At 54.9% G+C, this 24615-nt stretch overlaps 1 protein-coding gene across 1 annotated transcript; it reads right to left on the bottom strand.

The window, feature by feature from the left end:
* Window positions 1–566: 566 nt before the first annotated feature.
* On the bottom strand, window positions 567–23982 carry EVPL (envoplakin). Its single transcript, XM_040530673.1, has 22 exons — window positions 23763–23982; window positions 18047–18146; window positions 17417–17571; window positions 16669–16792; window positions 15901–16026; window positions 15583–15621; window positions 14737–14898; window positions 14039–14146; window positions 13270–13365; window positions 12694–12819; window positions 11622–11768; window positions 11328–11482; window positions 9963–10060; window positions 9062–9243; window positions 8139–8317; window positions 7563–7701; window positions 6780–6973; window positions 6518–6668; window positions 6007–6090; window positions 5808–5918; window positions 5210–5302; window positions 567–4378 (listed from the first exon to the last, which is right to left on the bottom strand). The coding sequence occupies exons 1-22, from the start codon at window positions 23834–23836 to the stop codon at window positions 929–931; spliced, it is 6093 nt and encodes a 2030-aa protein (XP_040386607.1). The 5' UTR covers window positions 23837–23982; the 3' UTR covers window positions 567–928.
* Between the last annotated feature and the right edge of the window lie 633 nt (window positions 23983–24615).

Here is a 24615-nt window from a genome sequence, read left to right as displayed (position 1 = left end):
CAGCAGTCTGCTACTGAAGGTCACTCCTTCCCTTGCAACACATCTGCCTCTGCATGGGTGCAGGACAAGCCTCAGAAACACCTACTTCAGTGAGGTTTGGCTTGGTTTTGCTCGAGGCGTGGCTTCATCTGTCAGCAGCTCAGTGAACCAACCCCAATCATCCTACAATCAACACCATCACTGGCCCACAGCCAGAGAGGCACCAGGGACGGGCAGCAGGAGGGGATATGGGGTCTTCTCCATTGGGTAGTTGCCTGCACTAGTTGTGGATCAAAATAATGTGCAACTGCGCCCTTTGGTGACCAAGTCCCAGTTTCAGAGGTGTCCAAATGACCAGGGAGCAAAGTCCCATTGGTTTTCAGTTTGAAAGACAAATGTAGCAAAATCTTTAAAAATATGGACTCACACAAAGAAATTTAGGGTGTTCAGTGCTGTGAGATTGGGAGAGCAAGGAGCAGCGAAGCCTCTATAGATGGGGCCGCAGGGCACATGACTGCATGGGGGCACCAGCCTTACCTTTGGCCACTTTGCAGCCTCGGGCTGCAGAGAGAACACAGCCACAGAAACACACTTACTACGTTTATTGCATGCAGAAGAATGACCCAGCCTGAAAACACTCTGCCTCTCCCCCCCTTTCTGGGCACAACCATGTTTAACCTACTGCCAGAAGTTCTTGCAAGCAAACCCCCCTCTGCAGTCACAGCATCGCCTCGGGGCGGCTGGGACCCCGCGTGCTCAGGTCCTTCCACGATCACGTTTTTCTTCCTCGCACGGCCAAGCTGCGCTGGGAAGCAGGGATAGCTAAGACAGAAGAATATGCAGCCCTAAATGCTAGACGCTCCGTTCCTGTGATCGCTGCTGTGGGGAGAGGTGTTTCGAAGGGATGAACTCCGGAAGAAACCGGGTCCAGTGCTCGCCTGAATCCCATTCAGTGCCTGAACCGTGAGAGCCTGGGGGAGCGGCTCGCCTGGTGGTAGGGCTGGTAGCCCTCCGAGGCGGCCGGGAGCAGCAGGAGGCTGCCCAGCGAATCCTTCTGGCAGAGAGCCATGGCCTCCTTGTAGTTTATCTTCTCCTTCGTGACAGGATCAATGAGATCTTTCTCGTAGTTGGACTCATCCTGGAGCCTGTTGGCCAGGTCACCTGTTATCATCCCTGTCTGGGCGGCTTCCAGCACGGGGATGCGACCAGTTTTCTTGGGATCGATGAGTCCTCCGGTTAGATGCTGGACCTCCAAGTAGGGGAAAGCGCTGTCCCTGGTCATCCACCCCTTCTGGACTGCTTCCCCCACGGACAGCCTTCGCTTGGTCACTGGGTCCTCAATCCCCGTGAAGGCTTTCTGGGCGTTGAGCAGTCTCTGCATGTAGGTCCTGTCGATCAGCCCCCTCTCGATTGCCTTGTGGACTGACAACCGGTCCCGAGAAATGAGGTCTATGATGCCCCCCGTGGCAGCCTGGGCTTCCAGGAGCTTCTGAGCTGTCATGGGATCAAGCAGCTTCTTCGCCACAGCAGTCTTGATGTTGTACTTGGTGTCAGTGGTGGTGTCGTACACCCCGGCGATGGGGCATGTGTCATCACAGAAGCCCTTCTGCGAGGGTGAGGGGAAGAAGTTTTGGGTTTGGTGGGTGGTGGGTGACTGGAGCGGGGATTTGGAGATGATGGAGCCGATAGAAAGGGATGACAGAGGCTTAGATTCCCCGGCCACCAGCAAGGCGAATTCAGAGATGGGAATCTTGCCGTCCCGGTACAGCTGGTACTCCTCCTTGGTGATCCTCCTCAGCCTTAGCGCATCGTCAATGGAGTACTGCTTCCCGCTTTTCTTGTCCAGGAGAACCGAGACCTCCCCGTTCGGGCCCAGGGTGGTGACTTCCTCCCAGTCACACTCCAGCTCCTGCAGCTGGATATACTGGCCTCTGTCTATGATACCTCTCTTATAGGCTTCGTAAGGGGACATATCCTTCCCCGTCTCAGGGTCCAATATGGAGATCTTGGTGGAGAGGTTCGTCTCTCTCATCTGGGTCTCATGATTAATTTCTTCCCGACTGACCCTTGACTGGAGATCTCGGATGAACCTCTCCTTGTTGTAGATCTGGTCCTTCTCCCTCAGGATGTCTGCCTCCAGCAGAGAAAACTCATGCTCCAGCTGCTTCTTCTTCTGCCTGTCACTCTCAGTCCGTTGGTTGAGCAGTTTGGACTCCTCCCGCAGGAAAAGGACTTTCTGCTGTTTCTGCCTCTCCAGCTCCCGCAGTTCACTCTCCAGGTTGGCTCTCTCCTGGATGGCCAGGTTCCTGGCTTTCTGCAGCTCCGTCTCCTCGCGAGCCCATGTCCTCTTCATGCCTTCAGCTCTCTCAATCTTCTCCCTGAGCCTCCGCACCTCCTCTTCAGCCTTTTGCTTGGCCCCTCTCTCCCTGCTAAGCAGCTCCCAGATGCGTGCGCGTTCACTCTCCAGTGCTCTGTCCTTCTCCACTCGAATCACCTCCTTGTAGATGGTCTTCTCCTGGGATTTTGTTTTCTGCAGGACGTCAATTTGCATCTGCAGGTTCTTGCATTCTCTCTGCAAGTTCAGCACCTCCATCTTCTCACGGTCCAGCTCCAGGCGCAGGTTGCTGGCAGACTGTTCGAGGACTGGGTCCTTCTCCAGCTTTACCACTTCTTCCATAATGATCTTTTCTTGCACTGGGGCTGGGCTCTCCTCCAGCTCCTTTATCCTCAAGGTAATTTGCCTCATATCTTTTTCCAGCGCAAGCCTCTTGCTTCGATCCTCCTGAAAGTTGAGCAGCTTCTCTTGCTCTTCCACCAGCGCACGAAGCTGTTGCACATCACGTTCCATACGGCGCCTGTTGCTCACCTCCTCGTCCAGGCTCCGGCTCAGCCTGTTGTGCTCATCTCGGAGCTTTGGATCCTTTTGAGTAAGAATCACCTCTTGGACAATGACCTTTTCCTCTGGCTTCCTCCTCTCCAGGAGCATGTATTTATTCTGCAGGTCGTAGATAGCGTCCTCTGCAGCTCTCCTCTTTTGAGACATGTTACGCACTTCTTGGCGGAGGCGGTCAGCTTCTTTTTCCAAGAGTGGGTCATTCTCATATCGGATGACTTCCTTGTTGACCAGCTTGGTTTCCACCTTGGATCTCTCCCTCTTCCACTCGTCCCTTTCACCCTGCAGCCTAATGAGCTGCTCTTGGGTCCTGCCATTGGTGTTCACTAGTTCATTCAGCTGTTGTTTTAGTCTGTCAATTTCTCTAAGAATTTCTGGACTCTTCTCATGTTTCACCACCTCCTCTATGACCTCCTTAAGCTCCACCACTGGTTTCTGTGACCTGAGGACATTGAGCTCTGCTAAGGCCTCTTCCACTTCACTGTCAATCTTTGTCCTTTTCAGGGTAACTTCCTGCAGCTCTCTCTTCAGGTGAGCAATTTCCTGCTCTGTTTCAGGATCCACCAGGAAAATCTCATTGACCCTCTCTTTAACTTCTACCCTTGGTTTTTGCTTCTCTGCAATACTGTACTGGCTTTGCAGCTCTCCCAGCTCACCTGTAAGCATTAAATTCTTGCTCCTCTCTTCTTCAATTAGGTTTTTAAGCTTGGTAGACTCTTTCAGTAACTCTGGGTCCTGCTCTACCTGCTTCACCTCCTTCACGATAATTTTGGGTTCTGCTGTTTCAATTAGTCTTTCCACCTCCTCAATCTTACTCTTCACCTTCACTATTGCTTCCTCTGCGGACTTTTTCTTGAAGGATTCCTCATCAATTTGTAGCTGCAGGGTCCTAACGGACTTCAGCATTTCTGGGTTTTTCTCCAGTTTGATCAGCTCCTTCACCACCACTTTCTCTCGGATGTTGGGCTGCTTTCGCTCTAGTTGTTGCAGCTCTCTCTTACGCTGCTCGAGTTCAGAAGCAGCAGCCAAGCTTTCCTCCTGGAGACGCTTGATCTCCTGACGAAGACTGGCTGCTTGACTATCCAGGCTTGGATCCTTTTCAATTTTTGTTATCTCTTTGGTGAGGAGCTGGGCAGGAATGGCCTTCTTCTCATTCTCCATCTGCGCAAGCTTCTGGTTCATCGCTTCAATGTCTTCTTGCAGGTTCAGCCTCTTTTTACCTTCCTCTTCAATCTGCTGTGTCATCTTAGACAGGCTGCTCTCCAGCTGTGGGTCTCTGTAGTATTCTACCACCTCCTTTTCTTCCACTCTTTCAACAGGCCTCTGAGTCTTCAACATTAGCAGCTTGCTCCTGTGTTCCTCCAGGTCCTCTTCTATCTTGGCCACTTTTCTCCTTTCCTCCTCCAGCTGCGTTTTCAGCCCCTCCGATTCCCTGCTCGACATGGCTTTGTTTTCAGACTGCTGGGTTTGCTCATGTACAACCTGAATATCCTCATGCACTTCCTTCTGCAAGGAGAAAACAAAAAAGAATTTAAATAAAAATAATAGCCAGGGAAACCAAGTCACTCTCTGAATCAAGCGCGGAAGCCTTTTTTATGACAAGACTTGGCAGGAGGCAGAACTGGTACAGAAACCTGACACCCTGCAGATGAGGCTGTTTGTAAATGACAGATGAGGACGCATTAACACCATCTCAAGCAACTGACGTCTTAAAGAGTTTCCACCTGTCAGAGAGATGCTGCAGCAGCCCACAGCGGTGCTTTGTGCTGCCTCGGAGCTGCAGGAGGATAACCTGCGCAGCATGGTGATGGTAACAGCATAGAGCATCCATATTTAATCTCCTGTCCTTCATGAGTACACTGAATAGAAGCCATCCAGACTGGATAACTTCCCTACAGGTGAATCAAGCCATAGAAAGGCATAAAAATCCTACTGCCTGGAAGTGATTCCAGAGGTGTGTGAGCACAAAGTTCCAGCCACATTCACAGATGAATGTGAAATTCTCAACCCATGAATGTTGAATAGGCATGGCTGAAAACAGGAGTTAACATTCCTAGTTTAAGTTTTTTTTTTTCTAGCAAAAACTACAGCTTCAGTTAGAGTTTAGGGCCCACAGAAGTGACAAAAGTCACAAGCTGAGACCAGCTACAGTGAAACTGTTGTTACTTTAGTCTTTGCCCAGTGGTTTCCATTCCTGTCCTTCTTAACGCCTGGATGTGGAGACCTGGAGAGGGGTGGGGGGGATCCCAGGCTGAGCAGATGGTGACAGCTTTGGAAAGATCATTTCCAACCCCGATCTAGAGTACCCCAACCCTGCCACAAGCTCTTAGCTGGTACCTTCTCAACAATCTTCTTGGCAAACTCCAGCCAGCGGAGCCGCTGTTTATTTTCTGCTGCCAGCTCCATGTAGAGCTTGGTTGCATCATTTTCCTGAAAAAGAAACAGCCATGAGAGCCTTGTCCCACTCACCCTAGCACAGCCCTGTTGGCTGCTTTTTATTCCCTTTTTATTCGAATACCAAGTTATACCCAAATCTCAGGGGATATACAGCAAAACAACAATGATCTACATTATTATTGTTGATTCCAAACAGAGAATGTGTAAATAAAAGGTTTTGGAGGGGACCATCAAATTTGTGTTCATCGAGAGATGCCTGTGCAAGCCCACACACCTACACTGTAACATTTATCTTCATGCACAATATATTAAGAAGGCATCATCAGCAACCTCAGCCAAAGGTACCAGAAACATTCTTAATTCCTGATCTCACTTGCTGCTCTGCCCCATAGACAAAGAAATCGCTGATGACATTTGTCCTTGGGCTTAGAATAATGATCAACTGCAACTGTAAGAGTGGATTAAAGCCTTGCAGAGCACACAGGGCTTGGGTAAGGAGCTAGAAAATATTTTCCGTGCCTTTATCTTAACATTTTACCTGGGCCTGGATGCTTTCTTGCAGTGGGGTTACACGCAGCCTCTTTGCAGCAAAGTCTGTCAGGGTAGGGTCCAGAGAAGAGCTGTATTTGCCTGCTTGGAGTTCATAGTCCTGTTCAGAGCAGAAACAGAAGAATCAGCTGGGATCTCTCAGGTGAGATGACGATAAGGGAGTGTTACACGGGAAAACCCAACCATACATTGAGTGTGGACTGCACGTTCCGGGACTGTCTGACCACTGTGTTCTTCTCGGGCTCCTTGCTTTCGATCTCCTCCACCAGCCTCTGCAGGAGAGATGCGTGATGTTAAGAACAGGTTGGAATAGCAGCCAGAGACCCCCACATCTCATCACCTGAGCTAGCCAGCTTAGGATCTGCTCAAGGAGAGAAAGATGCAGGGCCTGGGTGCAACATTTCAGCCCTAGGTAGCATTTCAGATGCTATCTTTCAGGAGCTGAGTGTGCCCTCTCTGTGCAGAGGGTATCAACCTTGGGGTGACTACCACAGATGAGAACACCAGCTCTGTAGATGAACACAGCTGGGCAAGATAAATCATCTGTATGCTGCAAGCCATTGTCTCCTTTTTCCAGCTCTGGGGCAGGTGCAGCACACAGCTAGGAGCTGGTTGGTACCACTTGGTGTGCCATTCACAAAAGCAAACTCCTCCCGTGCTTGTAATGTTACAGGTTGGGGTGCTTGCCCTGGAACACACCTTCTGTGCCTGCAGCTTGTAATTGATCTGGCTTGGCCCATCTGTGGTCTTCACTTGGTGTTTGGGTAGGTTGTTCATCCAGAACATCAGGTTCTCATTGGAGTTTTGGAACTGCTGATAGGTGAGGCTGATATTTCTGAGGGTCTTCTCTCTGCACGGCACAGAGGTGAACAGGAACATTAAGGGCAAGGGTAAATATTCATGTGCAAGTTTCTAAAAAGAAACCATGGTGAATTTCACCACCAATGGTGATGATCCTCACCGCTGGTCCAGCTGGTCTGCCACGGCGTGGTAGCGGTCGTTGAGGAGCTGCACCTCCCGCTTCTGCCGGGGCAGGTCAGGGCAGTACTCCTGGAAGTTATTCTGCACAGCACTGCAGCTGTGCTCAGCGTCCTTCAGCCCCCGGTTGAGCTTCAGCACACACTCCTCTTGGGCCACCAGGTCCCGCTTCATCTTCTGCAGGGGAACGAGATGCCTCCAGGTTTGCACCAGTCAGTGCCCCAAACACCTCCTTAGCACCATCCCTAAGCGTGCAGTACCTGGGACTAGCCAGACTCTCCAAGACACACGCACAACATGGAAGAGATGGAGAAATGAGGCTTAGACAGCAAAGAAGGTGGGAAGCAAGGTGGGTTGGATGGAGCATGAAGCAGAAGGGAGAAGTTTTGGGGAAGGCAAAAAAGGGCCACTGCAAGTCAAGGGTGAGAGCTAACGATGGAGCAGGGAGATTGGGAGCAGGAAAGGAGCAGGATGGATACAGGGCAAAGCAGTGGACAACACACAGAAGAAAGGGCAGGCAGGTTAGAAGCTAAGGGGTGCGTAGTGGATTTTAAGGACCACAAATGTAGTCTGAGAGGGACAGAGCATTCTGCAGTGAAGTGAGTGTAGGTCAGCGTACAAAACCAACACAGAGCCTTCCAGGAATAAATCCTTAGAAGGGCTCCATCACCAGTGCCTCAGAGTGCTCAAAGCCCAGCTCTCCCCACAAGTGCTAGCTGAGCCCACCAATCTCCCCTCCCTAACAAAGAGCCTGACGTTCCCCTACCTGCAGGTCATTGGCCCGATCCTGCAGGGCATTGGGGGATGCAGGAATGATGCTATCCTGAGCCAGCTTGGCCTCAAACGTGCTGATGATCTTGTCTGTGTTCTCAATCTGAGTCTCCAGGTTCAGGGCAGCCTTAGCCCTGGGGAAGGGAAAAACGACACAAGGTTAGCTGCAGAAGACCCCTTTCTTTCCCTCTTCTCTCTGATTCTGCAGGTTTAAGCTCATTTACCAACAAAGCTCCTGCAGCATGGCAGGGAACAAGCAATATGCACTCACAACCCCACTCTGCTGCCCACAGAGACGCGTTGCACTTCCCTGCACACAGCAGGGCTGGGACACGCACCCGTTGTGGTAGGCGTTCCATGCCTGGGGGGGACTGACCACACATTACACACAGAAAATCCTGTGGGGATGCCTCTGATGATGGATGGAAGCTTCCCAACCTCCCCTGGGCTGGATAGGCCACAGCCAATGCCCACACAGACCACGTGCATTTTCTCTCAAAGCCTTGTGTTGACACATCTGCGCGGCATCTTGCTCCCCTCATCCCCGCCAGGCCTTGCCACCGCCACTCACTTCTCGTTGTACAGGCTGGAGAGCATATTGACATCACTGTACTTGCTCCTGAGGGCATTCAGCGTGACAGGCAGCTGGGAGGCCGAGGTGCTGGTGGGTTTCTTGGAAAGGAAGCTCTCACACTCCTTCTGCAAGGCATCCTTGGCTGCCCCCAGGGTCTCAAGTTTCTTTGTTGTTTCCTGGCACATCAGATGGGAGCAGAGTCACCCAACGTAGTCATAACAGGGCTGTTGCGAAAAGGTGTCTCCCTCAGGGGTGGATTTTGCTGTGGGGCTAAGGGTGCGGTAGAGCCCTCTCATGAGGTGCCGTCCCTCGGGGCACAGCCCCAGCCAGACAGTGGCTGTCTGGCAATGGCAGTGTGTGGGGAAGAAAGATGGAAGAGCTACCTGCCTGAGCCCATCCTTCTGCCAGGGACGGGTAAATACCCATGGACGAAGACGCAATACATTGAACTACTACAGAACAGACCTTCTCCCAGAGAAAAGGAAGGGGGCTCCAGGGCACTGTGTCTTTTCCTGTGCCCTTCACATCTACCAGGCTGTATTCGCCATCAGGGGAACCAAAGCCAGACCTTGGATTAATTCCTTCTATCCCGTTGTCTTTCATGCTACAGACTCGAGAGTGGTGGTGACAGCATCCCCATGGCAAGGTCGGGAACTCCCCAAAACTGTTTGGGTCCACTGCTCTGACATGAATGGGACATCCTGCTTCAGAGCTGAGCCGAGGGAAAGGGCCGCGTTCCTCTAGGGTCTGCCTTAACCAGCCCCACTCCAAGGGCTCAAGCCAGCCCAAAACTCCTGCAACTGCAGCAAGGTTTTCTCCCCCAGAGCACCAGCCGTGTAATTCCCGTCAGCTCTGTTTTGGGTACCAGTTACGGTGCTACCATACTCATCCTGCTCCAGCCTGCCTGCTGCAGCGCCCACCTGCTGGTGTTTGATCCTCCTGGCAAGGTCGTCTGTGGGGTCGCTGTAGCTCACTGGAGACCTCACTCGGTTCAGGACCTCCTTCTCCACCTGGACCAGATCCTTGCCAACACGATCCAGGCTACCGAGAAGCTGATCAGCTTGGGGATCATCCTGGACTACCGGGGGGCTCCTGGGCAGAGCTGTAGTGAGAGAGAGCTTGGGTTAAGTCCCTTTTCTCATCTGCCAGCCCAGTCTTGGTACAGAGCCCTTTCCCCTGAGCTCTCCCAAACATGATCCCCAAAGCTCCAGCGACTTCTTCTGACAGCCCTGCTGCAAAGCTCTGCCCTGTGTGGGCTGCAGCTCTGAAACACACAGGGGCTTATCCTGAGAGTGGGGGTTTACGCAGCCATAAATTATTCAGCTGACTTTTCTAACTCACACAGCATGATGCAGATGTGTGTGTCTACCTGTGGTAAAGGCTTGGGAAAACAGCTTTCCCTCTGCACTGACCAGCCAGAGCTCATGTCCAAGGTAGGGACAAGGATGGCCACGTGCTGCCATGCAGACATAGTCCCTTCAGTGGGAGCTTTGGATTTGCAGCTGTAGGTATAACACAGCTCCCAGGGGTTGGGATTCAGCCACTGCTACCTCCTTATTGCACACCCCCAGCTAGTGAAAAGACCCAGACCCCAAAGATTTAATTAAGGCTTCTGGATAGGCACGTCCCCACCTATCCCAGGTGTTTGAGAACAGCAGCAGGGAGCTGAAGTGAATTCCCCAAGACCAGGCAGTGAGCCCTTGGCAGCATCACGACTTGGGTTACCCCTTCCCTGCTCTTTTCAGGATGTAAGGCATCCTAATGCCAACCCACAGGCTGCCAGCCAGCTCTGCAGCAGACTTGACCCACGAGCAGACATACCCTGCTGGCTGGGCTGTACCGTCTCCTTGTGGCTGCGTCTCAGGGTGCTCTGAGCTGCTGCTCGCTTCTGCTTCACTGCACTCAGCTCCCCTTCCAGCCTGCGAGCAAGGAGAATCCACATCAGCCGGCAGGTTGGGAAACCACGGCACGGGGCAAGACCCAGCAGAGCCTGACCCGGCGCAGTGTGGGAGCTTACAGCCTTTTGCAGCTCAGAGAGATCCCTCAAGAAAGGGGAAAGCAACAAGAGCTGGTTTGATTAGCTAATTTCTCCCAGCAGAGCCAGTGTTTCCCAGCTCTCGCCAGAAGCTAACAAAGCTGGAAATGTAGTTCACTCCACTGCAGTGCTTTGCAGGAAGCAAGCACAGGAGCTGCTTCTGTGGCTGCTGATCTGGAAGTCCGAGTCTCGCCTAGCTGTGGTCAGATGAGCCCCTGCAGAACTCCATGCAGAGGGACTGAGGCTGGGAAATTAGACAAAGACAATTTTTTTTTTTTTTCAGGAAGAGAAGTAAACACTGGGAAATAAAGCAAGGTGCCAGATGCAGCCTGAAAAGGACAGGAGCTTCGGGACAATACCTGCAGAGCTGATAGCTAGGAGGATATTACAAAGTTCTCCTTTTCTGTTTTAAAACATGAACATTCATGAAGTCCATAAAAACAAAAAAAATCAGTAACGTGGGATGTGTGAAGAGGGATTTTTGCTCAGCAAGAGCAGCACAACGCAATAATCATGCCTGCATGACTTGGGAACTAAACTCCCATCACGGGCATGCCCAGTGATGCTGGATTCGGGCTGTGGGCAGAGTTTTGGCAGCACATAAGCAGTGCTGGTTTATCTAAGCACCTGGGGACATGATAAAAATGGAACGCCAAAAGCTCACTGCATTATCCCCCCCCCGTCTGTGGGAACCTCAGAAACCGACTGAGCAAACAGGCAGCAAAGTGCACGGTGGTTCGAGGAATGTTTTCCAGTCTCCAGCTGGGGCTGGCGGAGAGGAGATAGCACAGATAATTCCGTCCTGTTTGGCAAGTCCCAAGCTCCAGACTGATTCTGCAATGAATTTAGTCAAACCTATGCAAGTCACATGTTTGGGTGAAGAAATCAAGCCTGTCTGCCAGAAAGCTCTTTGACAGCAAGATCCGTACAGTGTGCAATGCTGACGAAGGATGGCAGGAAACTGGACAAGACCGTGGGGCTTAGGGAACAAGCCCTCAGCAACAGGACGACCAGGTGGTGTTTCATACGAGCTGATCAATGGCTCTGTTCCCAGCTACTATATCTCTGCAGTTTAGGCAGTCAGGGGATGGCGAGGACCGAGGAGCAAGCCTGAATGTCTCTCTGGGTCAGGCTCTCCACAGCAGACTCACCTGTTGACCTTGTCAATGGACTCAGGGTCTGGTGGAGGGATGGAGAAGCAAGCAGAAGGTGCCTCCTGGACCACGCCAGTGCTGCTCTGCACCACCCACATCTCAGGGTTGCTGTTGTCCTTCAGAATGTACTTGTCACCTCTGGTCAGCTGCACCTGGGACAGACACAAAACCCAAAGGCTTGGCTTTCCAGTGCTAGCCCAGGACCTCCCCCCATGGAAGGAAGATCTGGAGCACTCAGAGAAGAATCCAGTTGCCTGACACTTTGGAGGGCACCGCTAGCCAAGCCCTCACCTCCCCAGCATCCCAGTCACACAGCGTGTCCAAGGAGAGGGGCTGGGAGGGATGCATCCTGCGCAGTTTCAGCGGGCTGATCTCTTTGCTCCTCCTCTTCAGGTCAGCGATGCTCTTCTCTGCCTGCTTCACTGCCTTCTCCTCGTTCTAGACAAAGCAGGGAAGGCAGTGGTTATAATCAGGCTTGGATGAGGAGAAAGGGGATTACGCTGCCATGGGTACTTTGGGGCCAGTTGTCTGTCCTTGTGCTGTCATTCCTAGGGTGGAGTCAGGAGTTTCTCTGTTCTTGACCCATCCGTGTCCCTTCCTCTCCCGCTGTTACTAACACTCTCCTCTGTTTTCTTCGCTCACAGGAGATCTGCCCTTGAAAGGACAGCCTGAGTTAACCTTAGGTGATCCCACAGTGTCATATTAAATCTCCCGGGGAAGTTTTGCCTTCTCAGATGAGGAGCAGAGACCTGCCAAGAGGTGGCTGCATTCCAGTGTCAGAAGTTACCGAGATCCCAGCACCTCCTGGCAGTGAAACGCATGGGAAGACACCGCACCGAATGCGTCCCTTCCCTCTCTCCCAGGCAGACGTTCCTTCCCAACCTGTATCTCGCCCCCGAGGTCAGATTTCTCTATTCCCTCCTCACTCTTGATTCATGGCAGAGCTGAGGAGATGGCAGGACCTCTCCCTGCTGCTTGGGTGCCAGCAGCTCACACTCTCTGCAGGACCTCTAACCCAAATACCTCATGTTTAGGACAACACAGCTCCTCCCTGTGCTTCTCCTGTACTCTGATAGTGCCCTGGGGCTTGGATACGTCTCCCTGATGGAGACTGCCTCCCCAGGGGTCACTGCCCCACTGCAGGAGCAGCGAGGCCCTTCTGGGGCCACAGGGATCCAGCACTGTATTGCCAAGGGCCTTCCCCTCTTGGCACAGAGGCAGGACGAGCTGTCCCAGGGGAGTTATTTACACACCTCTTCCCCTTCCCCACACTTATTTACCAGGACGGCTGTGAGGGTTGGTCTGTGCCCGAGACCCAAGGTCCCCCAGGCCTGGCTGGTACCACCAGCTCCGAAGACCTCACCTCCAGCTGAAGCAGCAGGTCTGACACCATGCCAGGGCTGTCCTTGTTGAACTTGCTGTATTTGGTGTCCAGGTCAGAGTTCATCTTCATCAGGGAAAGGCTCACAGCCTCAGCGTCATCCTGGAACTGGAGACACAGGTAGGAAAATGGTTAGAGGTGGGAGGACATTAGTGTGTCCAGGTCTGGTGGCGTGCCTCAGTTCCCAGCCACTCTCCCACAACCTGGGGCTCACAAAACCCTACAGACCACCTCAGAGCGTGACCTTGGACAAGGACTGCACCACAGAAATAATCCCTGTCAGCAGACACGTACCAGGTAACAACAGTGAGCAAACCCTCCCCTGCACCTCCGAGCCAGCGCACCAACTGGTCCCAGCAGCAGGGCTGGGAGCCAGTCGTTCACTGAAGGACCATGTTTTGAGAGGCATTTCCCCAAAATACCCTGACTAGGTGCAAATAAAATACCCTGACAAAGCAAAGGATCCCATATTAATCCTTTTGCTGGCTCTGTTCCCATGCACAGCCTGCCCACTCTGGCCTGACCGTGCAGCCCCATGGTCTCCTCACTGCTTTTTACCTTCTTATAGTTCTCCACGCTCTTCAGCTGGCTCTCCTGGCAAATGCAGAGATTCAGAAAATTCTGCCACTCATTCTTCAAGGCTTCCTGGTGAGCCTGCGGTGGGACAGAGCACAACTCAGTGGGCTCCAGCTGGTCCCACCTACCTCACCCCTGGCCTCCTTTCCCCAGGAGTCCCAGAGGTCAGAGGAGGGGTAAAGACCGCTGTTGAGCAGAGGCAGAGCTATTCCCAGGCATCGCCTGATCCTGAATCTGAGCAAGGGCAGTGCTGCTCAAGGACCTGGCTCCCACACAGCAGCCACCATTACTCAAGGGGTTTCTGGTGCAGGGGGTCGCAAGTCCACCTCGGCTGCCCATGGTGTCTGCAGCCCTGGGAGCACAACCTTGGAGGCCAGGAGCTGGTTTCACCTGGGAGATCTCATGCCACATCACACCATGAGTTTCGCAGGATGAATGTGGCTGCATTTGACCACGTTATCTGTGCACCAGCCCAGGAGCTGACAGGCCCCAGCACACAGACGTCAGCCACCATGCCTTGGAGGTTTCTGAAGGGGGTGAAGACCCTGCACTGCCCCCAACCTCCCCATGGGGCCAAAGCAGACAGAGGGGTGCTGCAGTACAGTTAGTACAATGTGGGGAAAAGTGTAACATAGCAGCTCTGCAGAAGAGGTGAAGAGGTCTCCTCCAACCCATCCCCTGGCTCTTGGAGCACGGATTATGTAAAACATTCTTGTTCTCTTCTAGGGAATCCCCCAACCCCTTTCCCCACCTGGATAGGTTTGACAGCTGGGTGCTTTAGTTCAATCATTCTGTCCCCATCATCCTGAAGGTTGTTCACAAACTCCTCCTGGCTGAGCAGCTCTTTGGACTTGAAATCCTAAAGGGGAAGAGACACTTCATGACAGCGGGAGCACGCAGGGAGCGCAGAGCAGCCTCCTGGGCCTCCAAACCCCACACAGCAGAGAACAGGCTCCCAAAGCACAGACGTCTGTTTTGGTTTGCCCTTTTTTTTTTTTTTAAATAGGAAGGTGCTAAGCATAACTAAAACAAATTAGGCACGCTTGGGCCTATGGAAGCATCAGGGCATTTGTTCAAAGTGCATTTTCCTAGGCAATTAACTCTCAGTTCTTCCTGGTCCCAGCAGAAAGCAGTCACTGGGTGTTGTACTTTGGACACCGAGGCTGACAACGCCAGACCTCTCCCTCCCCTCTGACCACTGACAGGTCTGCACCCAACATCAGACAGCACTCTCATGTATGATCCCATGTGCCAGCTCAGAGGACAGGAGGGGACGCACTGCGTGCCTCATCCCAAACCCTGGTTCCTCCCAGAGCATCTCTTCTGCCTCCACTCCTGTGCCACCAGGCTCCAGGCTGGTGGTGACCTCCAGGATGCTGGGATCCATCCTGCAAAGCTTGCACACCAGGCTTGGCCAGCCCGTGACAGCTGCTGTCCCCAGGAGCTCACCTCGTACTCCCGCCGCACGCTCTGGACGTCCATCATTTGGTCGCTCCAGTCCTGCTTCAGGATCCTGGTCTGCTGCCCTGTGAGGTAGCCCAGCTCCTTGGTGCAGCCCTGGAGGTGGTGGTACAGGCTGCCCAAGCTCTGCCCGCGCCAGATGGAAGCTTTCTGCCCATGCACAGAGGAGAGAGACGGTGTTGGTGCTCAGGCTGCAGAGCCCCTTCCCCTCCTGCTCCCCAGGACCCCGCTCGCCCTGCGTACCCCCTAGGAGATTCCCAGAGACCTGGATGAGACATTGCTGCCACTCGTTCTTATCTGATGGGGCCTTTCCCTGCCTCACAAACAGGATGTGTTTGTCTAACCAGACTCTCAGGTGTGGGCTGATGCCTCAGGCAGTCTGAAAGCAGGCCCAGCTCTGCTGTATTTCTCACCAAAGGTGTTCTTCAGCACTGAACTTAGGGACCCAGCTGGCTAAACCCAGCACCTTCTTCCTGGCCACCTCCTTTGTTCCAGTTGGTCATTTCCTCTCTGCAGTCCTTGTTAAGGATCAGTGCAAGCCTCAACATTTGCAATCCCACAGGAACATCCTGCGGGCTGGGACGGGGTTTTCTGCAGAGGCACCTCCCAGACCAATGACCCACAAAGAGAAGAGGCGCAGACCTCACCCACAACATGCCCCTGTTCTCAGCTTGCACCCAGTCCAAGGTGGGGAGGAGATGGGGAAAGAAAATGAGGGACATGACTTCACTGTGCAACACCAAAGGTAGCTCCTGCCCTGACCTGAGCATTCCCTGCCCACTAGGAAAGGAATTACTTTGCTGTGTGACCCCAGAAAACCACCGAGAAGCTTACCAGCAAGTCCTTGTATTGACTCTTCAAATCTGCCACATCCTGGGTTATTACACAGGCAAAACCAAGAGGGGAAAAAATAATAATAGAAAAAAACTGTTACCAAAACACCAGCAGTGATAGATGTTGTCAAACTGATTTATGGAAGGTGCTTTAGAAATCGTACAGGAACCACCTGCCTGGCTCTGCCTGAGCTCAAGTCTCCCCACGCCCCCTGCAGAAGGAGGGTGGGTGTTCACCATGGGAAGGAGCACGTGGGATGCAGGGGCAGGGGTCCCTGTGAAGCAGACAGGACAAGGGGAAGTCGGAGAGGTGCCTTACCCCGCAGCGGATGTTCTTGATCTGGAGGCCATAGGCTTCGATCTCCTTCTGGAGGATGTTGTGCTCAGCTATTTGCTTTTCCAGCTCCGATATGCCAGGGCCGTACTGTCCCGTGCTGACTTGTTTCTGTGCACAAGGAGTTAGGCAGAGACTAAAGCAAAATACCATATTTTAGGGAGAAACCACAGTATGTGCTGGCAGGTTAGGAAAGATCTGATACCACCCCAGGAGGAAGGGAGGGGATCTTGTTGCTGTTTGCCATGATTGCTGCGGGCTGCCACTTCCCCAGCTGTACAGAGGGGCAGAGATAACCAGGCCATATACCCCATCGTACAAGTCTAAGCTAAACCAGCCACTTCCCATGGTGATGTGCAGTGGGTGTGCTTAATTACCATCTGGTTTTCAAGGGAATCTAAATTGACTCCAAACTGGGCACTTCATACCCAAGACCTTGCAGCGTGAAACCCAATGATGTATGGCTGTAAAGTCCTTGGAGACGTCACCTTCTCCATCCTTTTATTGTGGCATCTCTACTTAATTCTCCTCTGGTAGCTCTTAATCTCAGTGGGTCAATGCAGAAGGTCTTCTTGAGGCGTTTAAGACGTGGAAGGAGAGCCTTTCCTCCTATCAGCTCAACTGAGTTAGCTCCACCACCGACCCACACCATTCCTGCATGACACTGAGCACACGATGGCTGGCAGAGCCCTAAAGGCAACGTCTGGCCTTGTAGGAGTTGGGAGAAACACGTAAAAAAACAGCTGCTGTTACCATCTTTTGGTCCAGGATCTTCGCCCAGTCCACCCTGGGCCCCACGTCAGCGATGTTCAGCTTCTCGTAGAGGGCTCGGTACTCCGCACACAGCTGCGTCGTGCGGTCGTGGAGCTGCTGGATGCTGCCGAGGACAAAAGGCAGATTTCACCCATAAAACTCAGGCTACTTTGTTGTCCCTTCACGCCATTGGCCTCCTTCAGCAGCGGAGGCACTTGCCCTGGGGTTCTCCATCACCCAGGAATTACAACCCAGGAGAAAGCTGGGAAGAGCTACAAGGAGGTCAGGGCTGTCCCTTCCCAGCTAGGAAATAATTCTCCCCGCCTGATTTCCACCTAGAGGGGCTGGAGAGAGAAGGGAAGCCAAGCCCCAGGTGCCAACTGAAGATCTCACACCTGAACACCCACCTCTGATTCTCTCTGCTTGCCTGAGGACAGGTCTCCATCTCATGAAAGGCAGAGGAAACGGGGATTTGCCTTGGGCGTGGGGAGCCTGGGATTGGGGCCGCCTTTTAGCTCGGCATTTTTCTGGCAGCTTTTACAAGAGCTCCCTGACAAGAGCGGGGGTCTCTTGGGAGATGGCTCTGGCAGCCACAGCACACACCATCTTTACAATGCGCTGGCAAAAACCCAATTTTAAGGCTGATGGGTGAAGCTCTGCCTTTTCATGGCATTGACCGGAGCTCAGCTTAGATCCCAGCTCTGGGATGGGGGCTCCCGATCCCACCAGCTCCTCCCTCTGCACTCACTCTTTCTCTATCTCATTAGCCTGAGGGTGCTTCAGCCGCTTGGCACGGTCCACGTCCAGGAAGAGGTCCTTCAGCAGGGTCTCTGCCTCCTTCAGGTTCCTGGCATTCTCTGCCTGGAACTCAAAGGCCTTATTCTTCTGCTGATTGCTGACATCCTGGGGACCAGGTAAGACAGAGGAAAAAAAAAGCCTTGGACCACAGAGACCTCACAACATGGACGGCCTCGATGCTCAGCACACCAACCATGGAGGAACCCAGTGCAAGGGGATGGCTGGGGAGCATGCATCCAGCCAAGCTTCAGCATCCCTCCCAGCCAGGGACCAGCATGGGACAGGTTGGCTGCCCTCATGGGGCTGCTGGGAGCCACCAGCCTGGGACGTGGCACTGCAGATGTAGGTGGTGCAGCCCCCCGAGGCGCTGAGCGTAGCACACCAAGGGTAACATTTTGGAGGCCCTGGCATGCAGCCCTAGGGGCTGGGAGGCTCTGCAGGGTGCCTGGTTCCTCCCCAGCCCCGGGTCAGCCCCCAGCCCTGCTCCAGCAAGCTGATGCGCAGAGCAGACACCTCATCTGTTATTCTAGACGCTGCATCTCTAGGCAAAGCCTTCCACCTTCCCTCTGCCACATCTCACCTGCGTGAGCCTGGCCTGCGTCTCCAGGATGTCCTTCTCCACCTGGTCAGCGTTTGTCTGCATGCGGGCGATGAGCACAGCCAGATCATTTGTGGAGGACCTGAGGGTGGGAGCAGCAAAGCAGACGGTGGGCGAGGGCAAGTCTCACCCCCTTCATCACTGCCCAGGGCCTGATAACAGTGGTGCATTCACAGTAGGTAGGTGGTGGATTTTTTGCTCCTTGCTGCAGGACACTGCAGATGCTCCAGAGTTCAGGAGGATTCAAAAAGCAGTGGAGGGAAGGGGGGAAAAAAAAAAAAAAAAAAAAAAACCTGGAGGGCTCCCAAAAGCACTGACAGCACCTCTGGCTTGGGAAGACCTGGCGCTGCAGACAGCTGGAGGCCGGGAGAGCACCCTGCATAGGCAGCATGACATGCCTGCCCTGCTTGGAGGCACTGCTCTGCCTGGCCGCCCTTGGCAGCTGGCAGAGGTAGGCAAGATGGTCCTTCAGCCTGGCCCGGAGCTGCAAAGTGCTCTGCATTTTGGCCCCACGTGGTGCTGTGGAGCCCAACGCCCCCCAGGATGGGGACATTGTGGACGAGGAGCTGCAGCACAGGCTGCAAGCCCCTCTGGGCACCATGTCAGCTGCTGCAGTCATGTTGCTTTCTGGGCTTGGGAACAAGTTTCCTAAGGCCGTAGCACAAGTACAGCCCTCCTACGCCCCAGTGGAGGTTCACTGGAGGTCCCGGGGACCATCCCCTGTTGTCTCTCACCTCAATGCCATCACATGGTACCACAATCCATCACCTTTATTGTGAATAAGCACCCAGAGCCCTGCCAAAATGACTGGATCCAGAGCCCCCAGCAGGGCATTGGGTGGTTCCCAGCCAGGTAGCTGCAGCCCTAAAGCTCCCCCGCGGACAAGGAAGCACAAGGCTCGGTGCCACCTTTGTCCTCGTGTCCTGTGGCTTCTGATAGCGCTGCCCTTGGGGATGGAGCTGGCCCTGGCCTCCAGGCAGGGAGGTGCAGAGCTGCCAGGATGTGGGCGAGCAGGGGTGCGGACCGATAGCATCATCCAGGGACTTAGGCCCATGAGTGACTAAGGTCAGCAGAGGCTGAGTTCGGTTACCTGCTATCATCTGAGACCTGAGGGAAAGAATTGGAGCAGCAACAATGGGACCAGTTGAGAGTAGGGGGACACTTCTTCAGGACCAGTTGGTACAACCTAGCTCACATCTTTTGAGGAGGAGGAAGGTAGGAGATAGGCGCTGTCCTACTGCAGAGCCACCCACATCTGCCCTCCAGCCAGCTCGTTTCCTTCCCAGTCCCTGCACCCAGCCAAGTGAAGCTCTGCCCTTAACGGCCCCAGCAGGCTCCAGCCATTCCGTGGTTCATACCCAAGGTGAGAGCAGATGCTGGACGTTCACTTATTACAGCCTCGAGTGATGACAAAGTGCCCATTAATGTTATAGTCACGTCTGGCCAGGCTGGTGTCTAAGTCACAGCCCACGCTGACCATAGCCGAGCCCGTGCAGCTCCAGGGAGGCGCAGCCCAGCGCTCCTGCTCTCAGCATCCTCCTCTCCCCTTTGTCCAGCTCCTCCCTTGTTTGCGATTGCCCAAGAGGGCGGCGTGGGCCTGAGACACAGCAGCTTCCAGCTCCCTCGGGAACTTTGGGCTGGCAGCGTCAGCCGGTCGTGCCCCAGCCTCTCTGCCTGCAAAGCGCACGGGGTGCCTTGCTCCAGCAGTGCCCTCCTGCACGGGGTCTAATCCCAGTGGAGACAGCCCAAATAGGACATTCATCACCTGCAAAGCATCACTGCTCGGTACAACCCATCTTCTCCATCCCTTAAACATCCTTCCCACCCTATCTGTGGCCCACGGATGGGTTTTCTGGGGCAAGCTGCAGTGCTTTTGGCCCAAACCACACAAGAGGGTGGTTGGGAGCAGCACAGAGCAGGGCTCAGTGCCTGTGAGCCTGAGCACACAGCCGGCTGGAGCACCTGGAGGTCCCCCCTCCCCAGGGGCTTACACAATATCCCACTCATCCCCGACACGCCTGGAATGAGGTGGTGTCCCATGAGCAAATACTCGAGCACCACCCAGGTTTCCCGCCCAGACTCTGCGCAGGGAGGAGCGACTGAGTCACGGGCTGGCTGCCGGCCCGGGGGACGGGCGCCTCTCTCCGGCGTGCCCCGAGACACCCGGGTGAATTCAGCTCCCACCTGGGGTGCCCACATTGATCCCCGTTGTGACATGACCCCGGATTGATGCCTCTGTGCCTCTTGGAGCAGGGAGAAGCGAGGATGCAGCCTTCCTGCAGAGGGGAGATGCCCAACAAAGCCTTTTCCTACCTGTACACCCTCCCTGGCCGACGGACACGCTGGGATGCCCCATCCCTCAGTTCACAAGGATAAATGCACGGAGCAGCTTGGTTTAGACCAAGCCACAGCAAAACTACAGACTGGAAAGACCCCCAACAACCTCCTGGTCATAGGATGGGAACAATGTGTCTCCTACTGGTCCCGAAGCAGCAGGGGCTCAGCTGTGCCCACCCCAGCCTTGGCTCTGCACGGTGCACTCGAGGTTAGACACAAGGACGTTCTTAGAAATGACCCGACCTTCAGGGAGGAAGCAATGCTCTCCAGAGAGCATCACCTCAGCAGGACAGGGTGTCTCCTCTATGTGTCCGGGAGATGCCTGTGCCCACCAAGGAAGGAAGCCTGGAGGAGGAGGAAGCTGAGAGCCTTCAGCCAGCAGCTGGGCTGGATCTCCAGCCTGCAAGCAGCTGAACAACCTCAGAGCCTACAGGAGGGCAGGCTGGTTGTTTGGGGAGTGCTGAAGCTGAGGAGAAGTCCTGGGAGGAGCAGGGTGTCTGCACGCTGTCCTGGTGGCCTGCGAAGACCTAATGCATGCCTGGCCAAGTCAGCCGTCCTCAACTGAGACCAAGCAGGTTCCTCAGGAGGCTGTGCGCGCTTGGAGAAGGGCCCAGACCACCACAGACCCTCCTATCTCAACCACAGGCCATGCTGAGAGGAAAGCTAGCCTCCTCCATCCACCCATGCAGCCCGTAGGCCATGTCACCATCCTTCAGGGCCTTGTCACCATCCTGTGGGGCCATGCCACCATCCTTCAGGGCCATACCTCCCATCCCATGTACCAGGCCCTTCTATCCCAAGGAGCCCTCACACAACGGGAGCTGACCACAGCCCAGGCCCACATTTCAGAGTGAAGATGCTGAAACCTGGGCCACAAGGAGACAACTTGTCATGGGGCAGGATGTGAGAGCCACGAGCTCCCCATGCTCGCATCGGGCCCAGGCGTGGTAAGCGGCTGCAGCCACGGGCCTGCCGGGATCGCTGTGGACACAGCTCCCTCTGCAGAGCCAGGGCAGGCCTCCTCCCTAGGGCTATCTCCCGCCTGGAAGAGGCAGAGCACCGTCATTATCATTATTAATTGCTTCATTTCTCATACCACTTTCTGCCTCCCGGACAGCCCAGCTGCACGCAAGGGACGGTGCCTCAGTGGGCAGAGGATGTGTCAGTGGGGCCACGGCATCCACCCACCCACCCCTGCACCCTGCCCCTCCTCTCCTTCTTCGCAAGGGATTTGGGCTGCAAGCGACACCCCAGCGCTGGGGCTGTGCTCCCCAACATGCACAAGTCCTTGCTCTGCCCCTCCAGCCCCATCTGGTCACAGCAGAGAGGTCCCCAAGCCCCTGCTCCCCCCTGGGACTGCACGGCTTTGGGCTGCAGAGGAAGAAGCAGAGGCAGGCAGTGGCTGAAGCGGCCATCCTGGGAGAAGATTTGCCAGCCACCTCCGAAGCCACCCACCCGGAGCCTTTGCAGAGATCACACCCAGGCACCCAGTCCAGCCAGATCTGATTCGGTTCCACCTATGCATGAATTTTCCCTTTCAGCCCTGCAGTGACTCTTCCCAGGGCTGGGCACAAACCAGAGGTGGCCACGGGCTCCCCAGGATGCATCCACCGAGCAGAGAGCCCCAGGAGCTCAGCACCACTGCCCCTAGGATGGAGACGAGGTTCTGCTCCAGGGGTCCCTGCCAGAAGCTGCAAATTGGGAGCCCCAGAGGCAGGGAACCTCAGCTGCTGCTGAGCCTCTGGGCCACCAAGAGCAGCTACGGGCCACCAAAGTTTTCTTGGGGCCATCTGCAGAGCATGTGCCGGTCCTGAGACAACTCATCCACCTTCATTTTCTCAGCTAATGGTGGCAGGATGGTGCTGACCGAGCCCCAGGCTGTGGCCAAACCAATTAGCCATCATCTGATGGTCAGTGCCTCCAAAAACAAGCATGACCAGCTCGGTAATTGCTCTGGCTCCAGCCTCCATCCTGCACAAGGAAGAGGTGCAGGACTTTGCTAGGATGTGATGCCCATGCAGGGAGAGAACCTGGCCCAAAGCCCTCAATGGCACACTGCGGGCTGCAGTGAGCTGTCCCACGAAGCTGCACAAGAAATCCCCAGCCTGGTTTAGGAAGCCAACAAGCAGCATAGACTGGGGAGGTGGATGGATTACACTGGACGGACTGAAAACAAGAGGTTTGGAGCTCTGAGAGGCCCCAGGCCTGCCTCTGCATTGAGTTTGAGAGCGCTCAGCCCCACTGTGGCAGAATTGTGGGGCACCAGCTTCCAGGTCACACCAGGAAACCTCAACCTTTGCCAGAAGCCCCCTATTCCCCAGGTCCCTGCCCATCCAGCAGCACCGAGCCACCACCCTCCTCCACAGCTGTTTGCTGATGTTGGGTTTGGCCCCACAAACCCCACACTGCCAGCACCGCACTGCACCCACCCAGGCGGCTGCAGCTGCAGCGTCCCGGGCAGCTGGTGCCGGTGGCCCCTCTTCCCTGCAGGCTCCCACCTCCTCCTCCTCAGAGCCACCCCTTCACAGCTTTCCTGGCCTTTTACCCTGGGATTCCTGCAGAACTAGTCTGCTGACGCTGGGAAATGCAAAATTGCTGAAGGAAGGTGGAAAATAACCCCGAGTTAGGACCTGCAGCACAAGGGAGGGATGAGCGCGCTCTAGAAGCTCCCCGGGCAGCACCTCCTCCCCTCCTGGTCCCACATCTCCCTCCCCAAAGCTTACTGGGTCTGCTCAGAGCAGGATGTGCCCATCAGATCCTTTTGGTGCTACCTCAGCCTGGTCTGAACGAGGCCACCTCAGTGACTTGGCCCGCAGAGACCCCACCTGTCACCAGGATGGATGAGACCAGCACCAGCAAACCCGTCCCTCGCCCATCCCCACCCGAGCAGTGCCCAGCCGAGCATCCCTGTCCCGGGAGTGCCCTTCCCAGGGCAGCACCCCACCAGCCTCACCCAACAGGCACGGCTCAAACCCAGGATCTCAGATCCAGGCGTCCGTCTGCCTCGCCATCGAGCCGAGCCTGCTCCACCCAAGCAACGAGGTCATGCTTGTTCTTGCTGCTCCTGCCTGCCAAAAAGGGGCTCTGCGCCTCCTGCCCAATGCTCTAAGCTCGTGCTCAGGCCCTGCACATACCAGGGGTGCACAGATGCACCTGGGCTGGAGCACGAAGCCCACCAAATTTGAGGAAAACACAGTCAGCCCCCAGAGAACCCTGGCTTCCTGGCTGCTCCACAAAGAGGGACGTTCCTGGGGTAAATCCCAAAAGCTCCGAAGCGCTCGTAGACATCAAGAGCCCTCCCCTCGTCCCCCCCCTCCAGGTTCACAGGGCGGCTTTCAGAGAGAAAAGGGGCTGCACTTACTTGCTCGGCTTGGCGGGGGAACCTTTGCTGGGGGAACTTCTGCTCGGGGAGCCTTTGCCCACCCCCTTGAACATGTCGGCGAGGTCCCGGCTGGTCTCGCGGAGGCGGCGACGGCGCGGCGGGCGCTGGCGTCCTGCTGGGCTCTGCGGGGATGGAGTGCCAAGGCTCAGCAGGGGAAGGCGGCAGCCCTAAAGAGCCCTTTCTGGGAGGCTCCTCCCCGAGCGCAGGTGAGCAGCTGCGGAGATGGAGGCACGCTTGAAAAAAATCGACTCGAAAAACCAGTTTGGGGTGGAAAGAGCAGAGCCCCAGAGGGAGAACGGGGAGACCTCGCCCTGGCTCGCAGAGCGTTTCGGCACTCACGGCCCCAGCCGTGCAGCAGTTCCCAGCAGAGGGGCAGAGAGCGCGGCCTCTGCAGAGCAAAAGTCTGGAAATGTGACTTAGAGGGAGATGGCTGAGACTACTGACATGGTTTAAAACATCTTATGTGAGCAATTTGACATGCTGGAGAAGCGGCAGAGGTGCTAGAGCAGAACTACAGACAGAGCCGACCAAGAGTTTTCCAAAGCAGCAGCATCGGTTTGGGAACCTCCAACTCACAGAGTGCGATACTCACTTGTAATCCAGGGAGCAGGGACACTGCCCAGAGCAGGAGCAGGGAGGGAGGGCAAAGGATGGGGGAGAAGAGGGCCGGGAGCAAATGGGGACCACAGCACCCACATAAACACCCGCCACCCACGATGCTGGTGCAGGTTTGGGGCTGTTCTTCCCCATTTCCTGCAGCCCGACCAACCCAAGGCCAGAGGCAAAAACCAGGGGTCTCTCATCGCTTCCCAGGTGAGCTCATTGTCCTCGT

This window comes from Cygnus olor, chromosome 18 (genome assembly GCF_009769625.2).
Source record: "Cygnus olor isolate bCygOlo1 chromosome 18, bCygOlo1.pri.v2, whole genome shotgun sequence".
NCBI lineage: Eukaryota > Metazoa > Chordata > Aves > Anseriformes > Anatidae > Cygnus > Cygnus olor.
This window is presented reverse-complemented; position numbering and strand designations above follow the sequence as displayed.

Excerpts from the sequence above, each read along its gene's own strand:
- EVPL (XM_040530673.1), bottom strand. The coding sequence starts at position 23,836 with ATGTTCAAGGGGGTGGGCAAAGGCTCCCCGAGCAGAAGTTCCCCCAGC. Across the intron at positions 6,974-7,562 it reads ATCGGGCCAATGACCTGCAG|AAGATGAAGCGGGACCTGGT; the intron begins GTAGGGGAACGT and ends GTTCCCCTGCAG. Across the intron at positions 5,919-6,006 it reads ACGTGCAGTCCACACTCAAT|GACTATGAACTCCAAGCAGG; the intron begins GTATGGTTGGGT and ends TGCTCTGAACAG.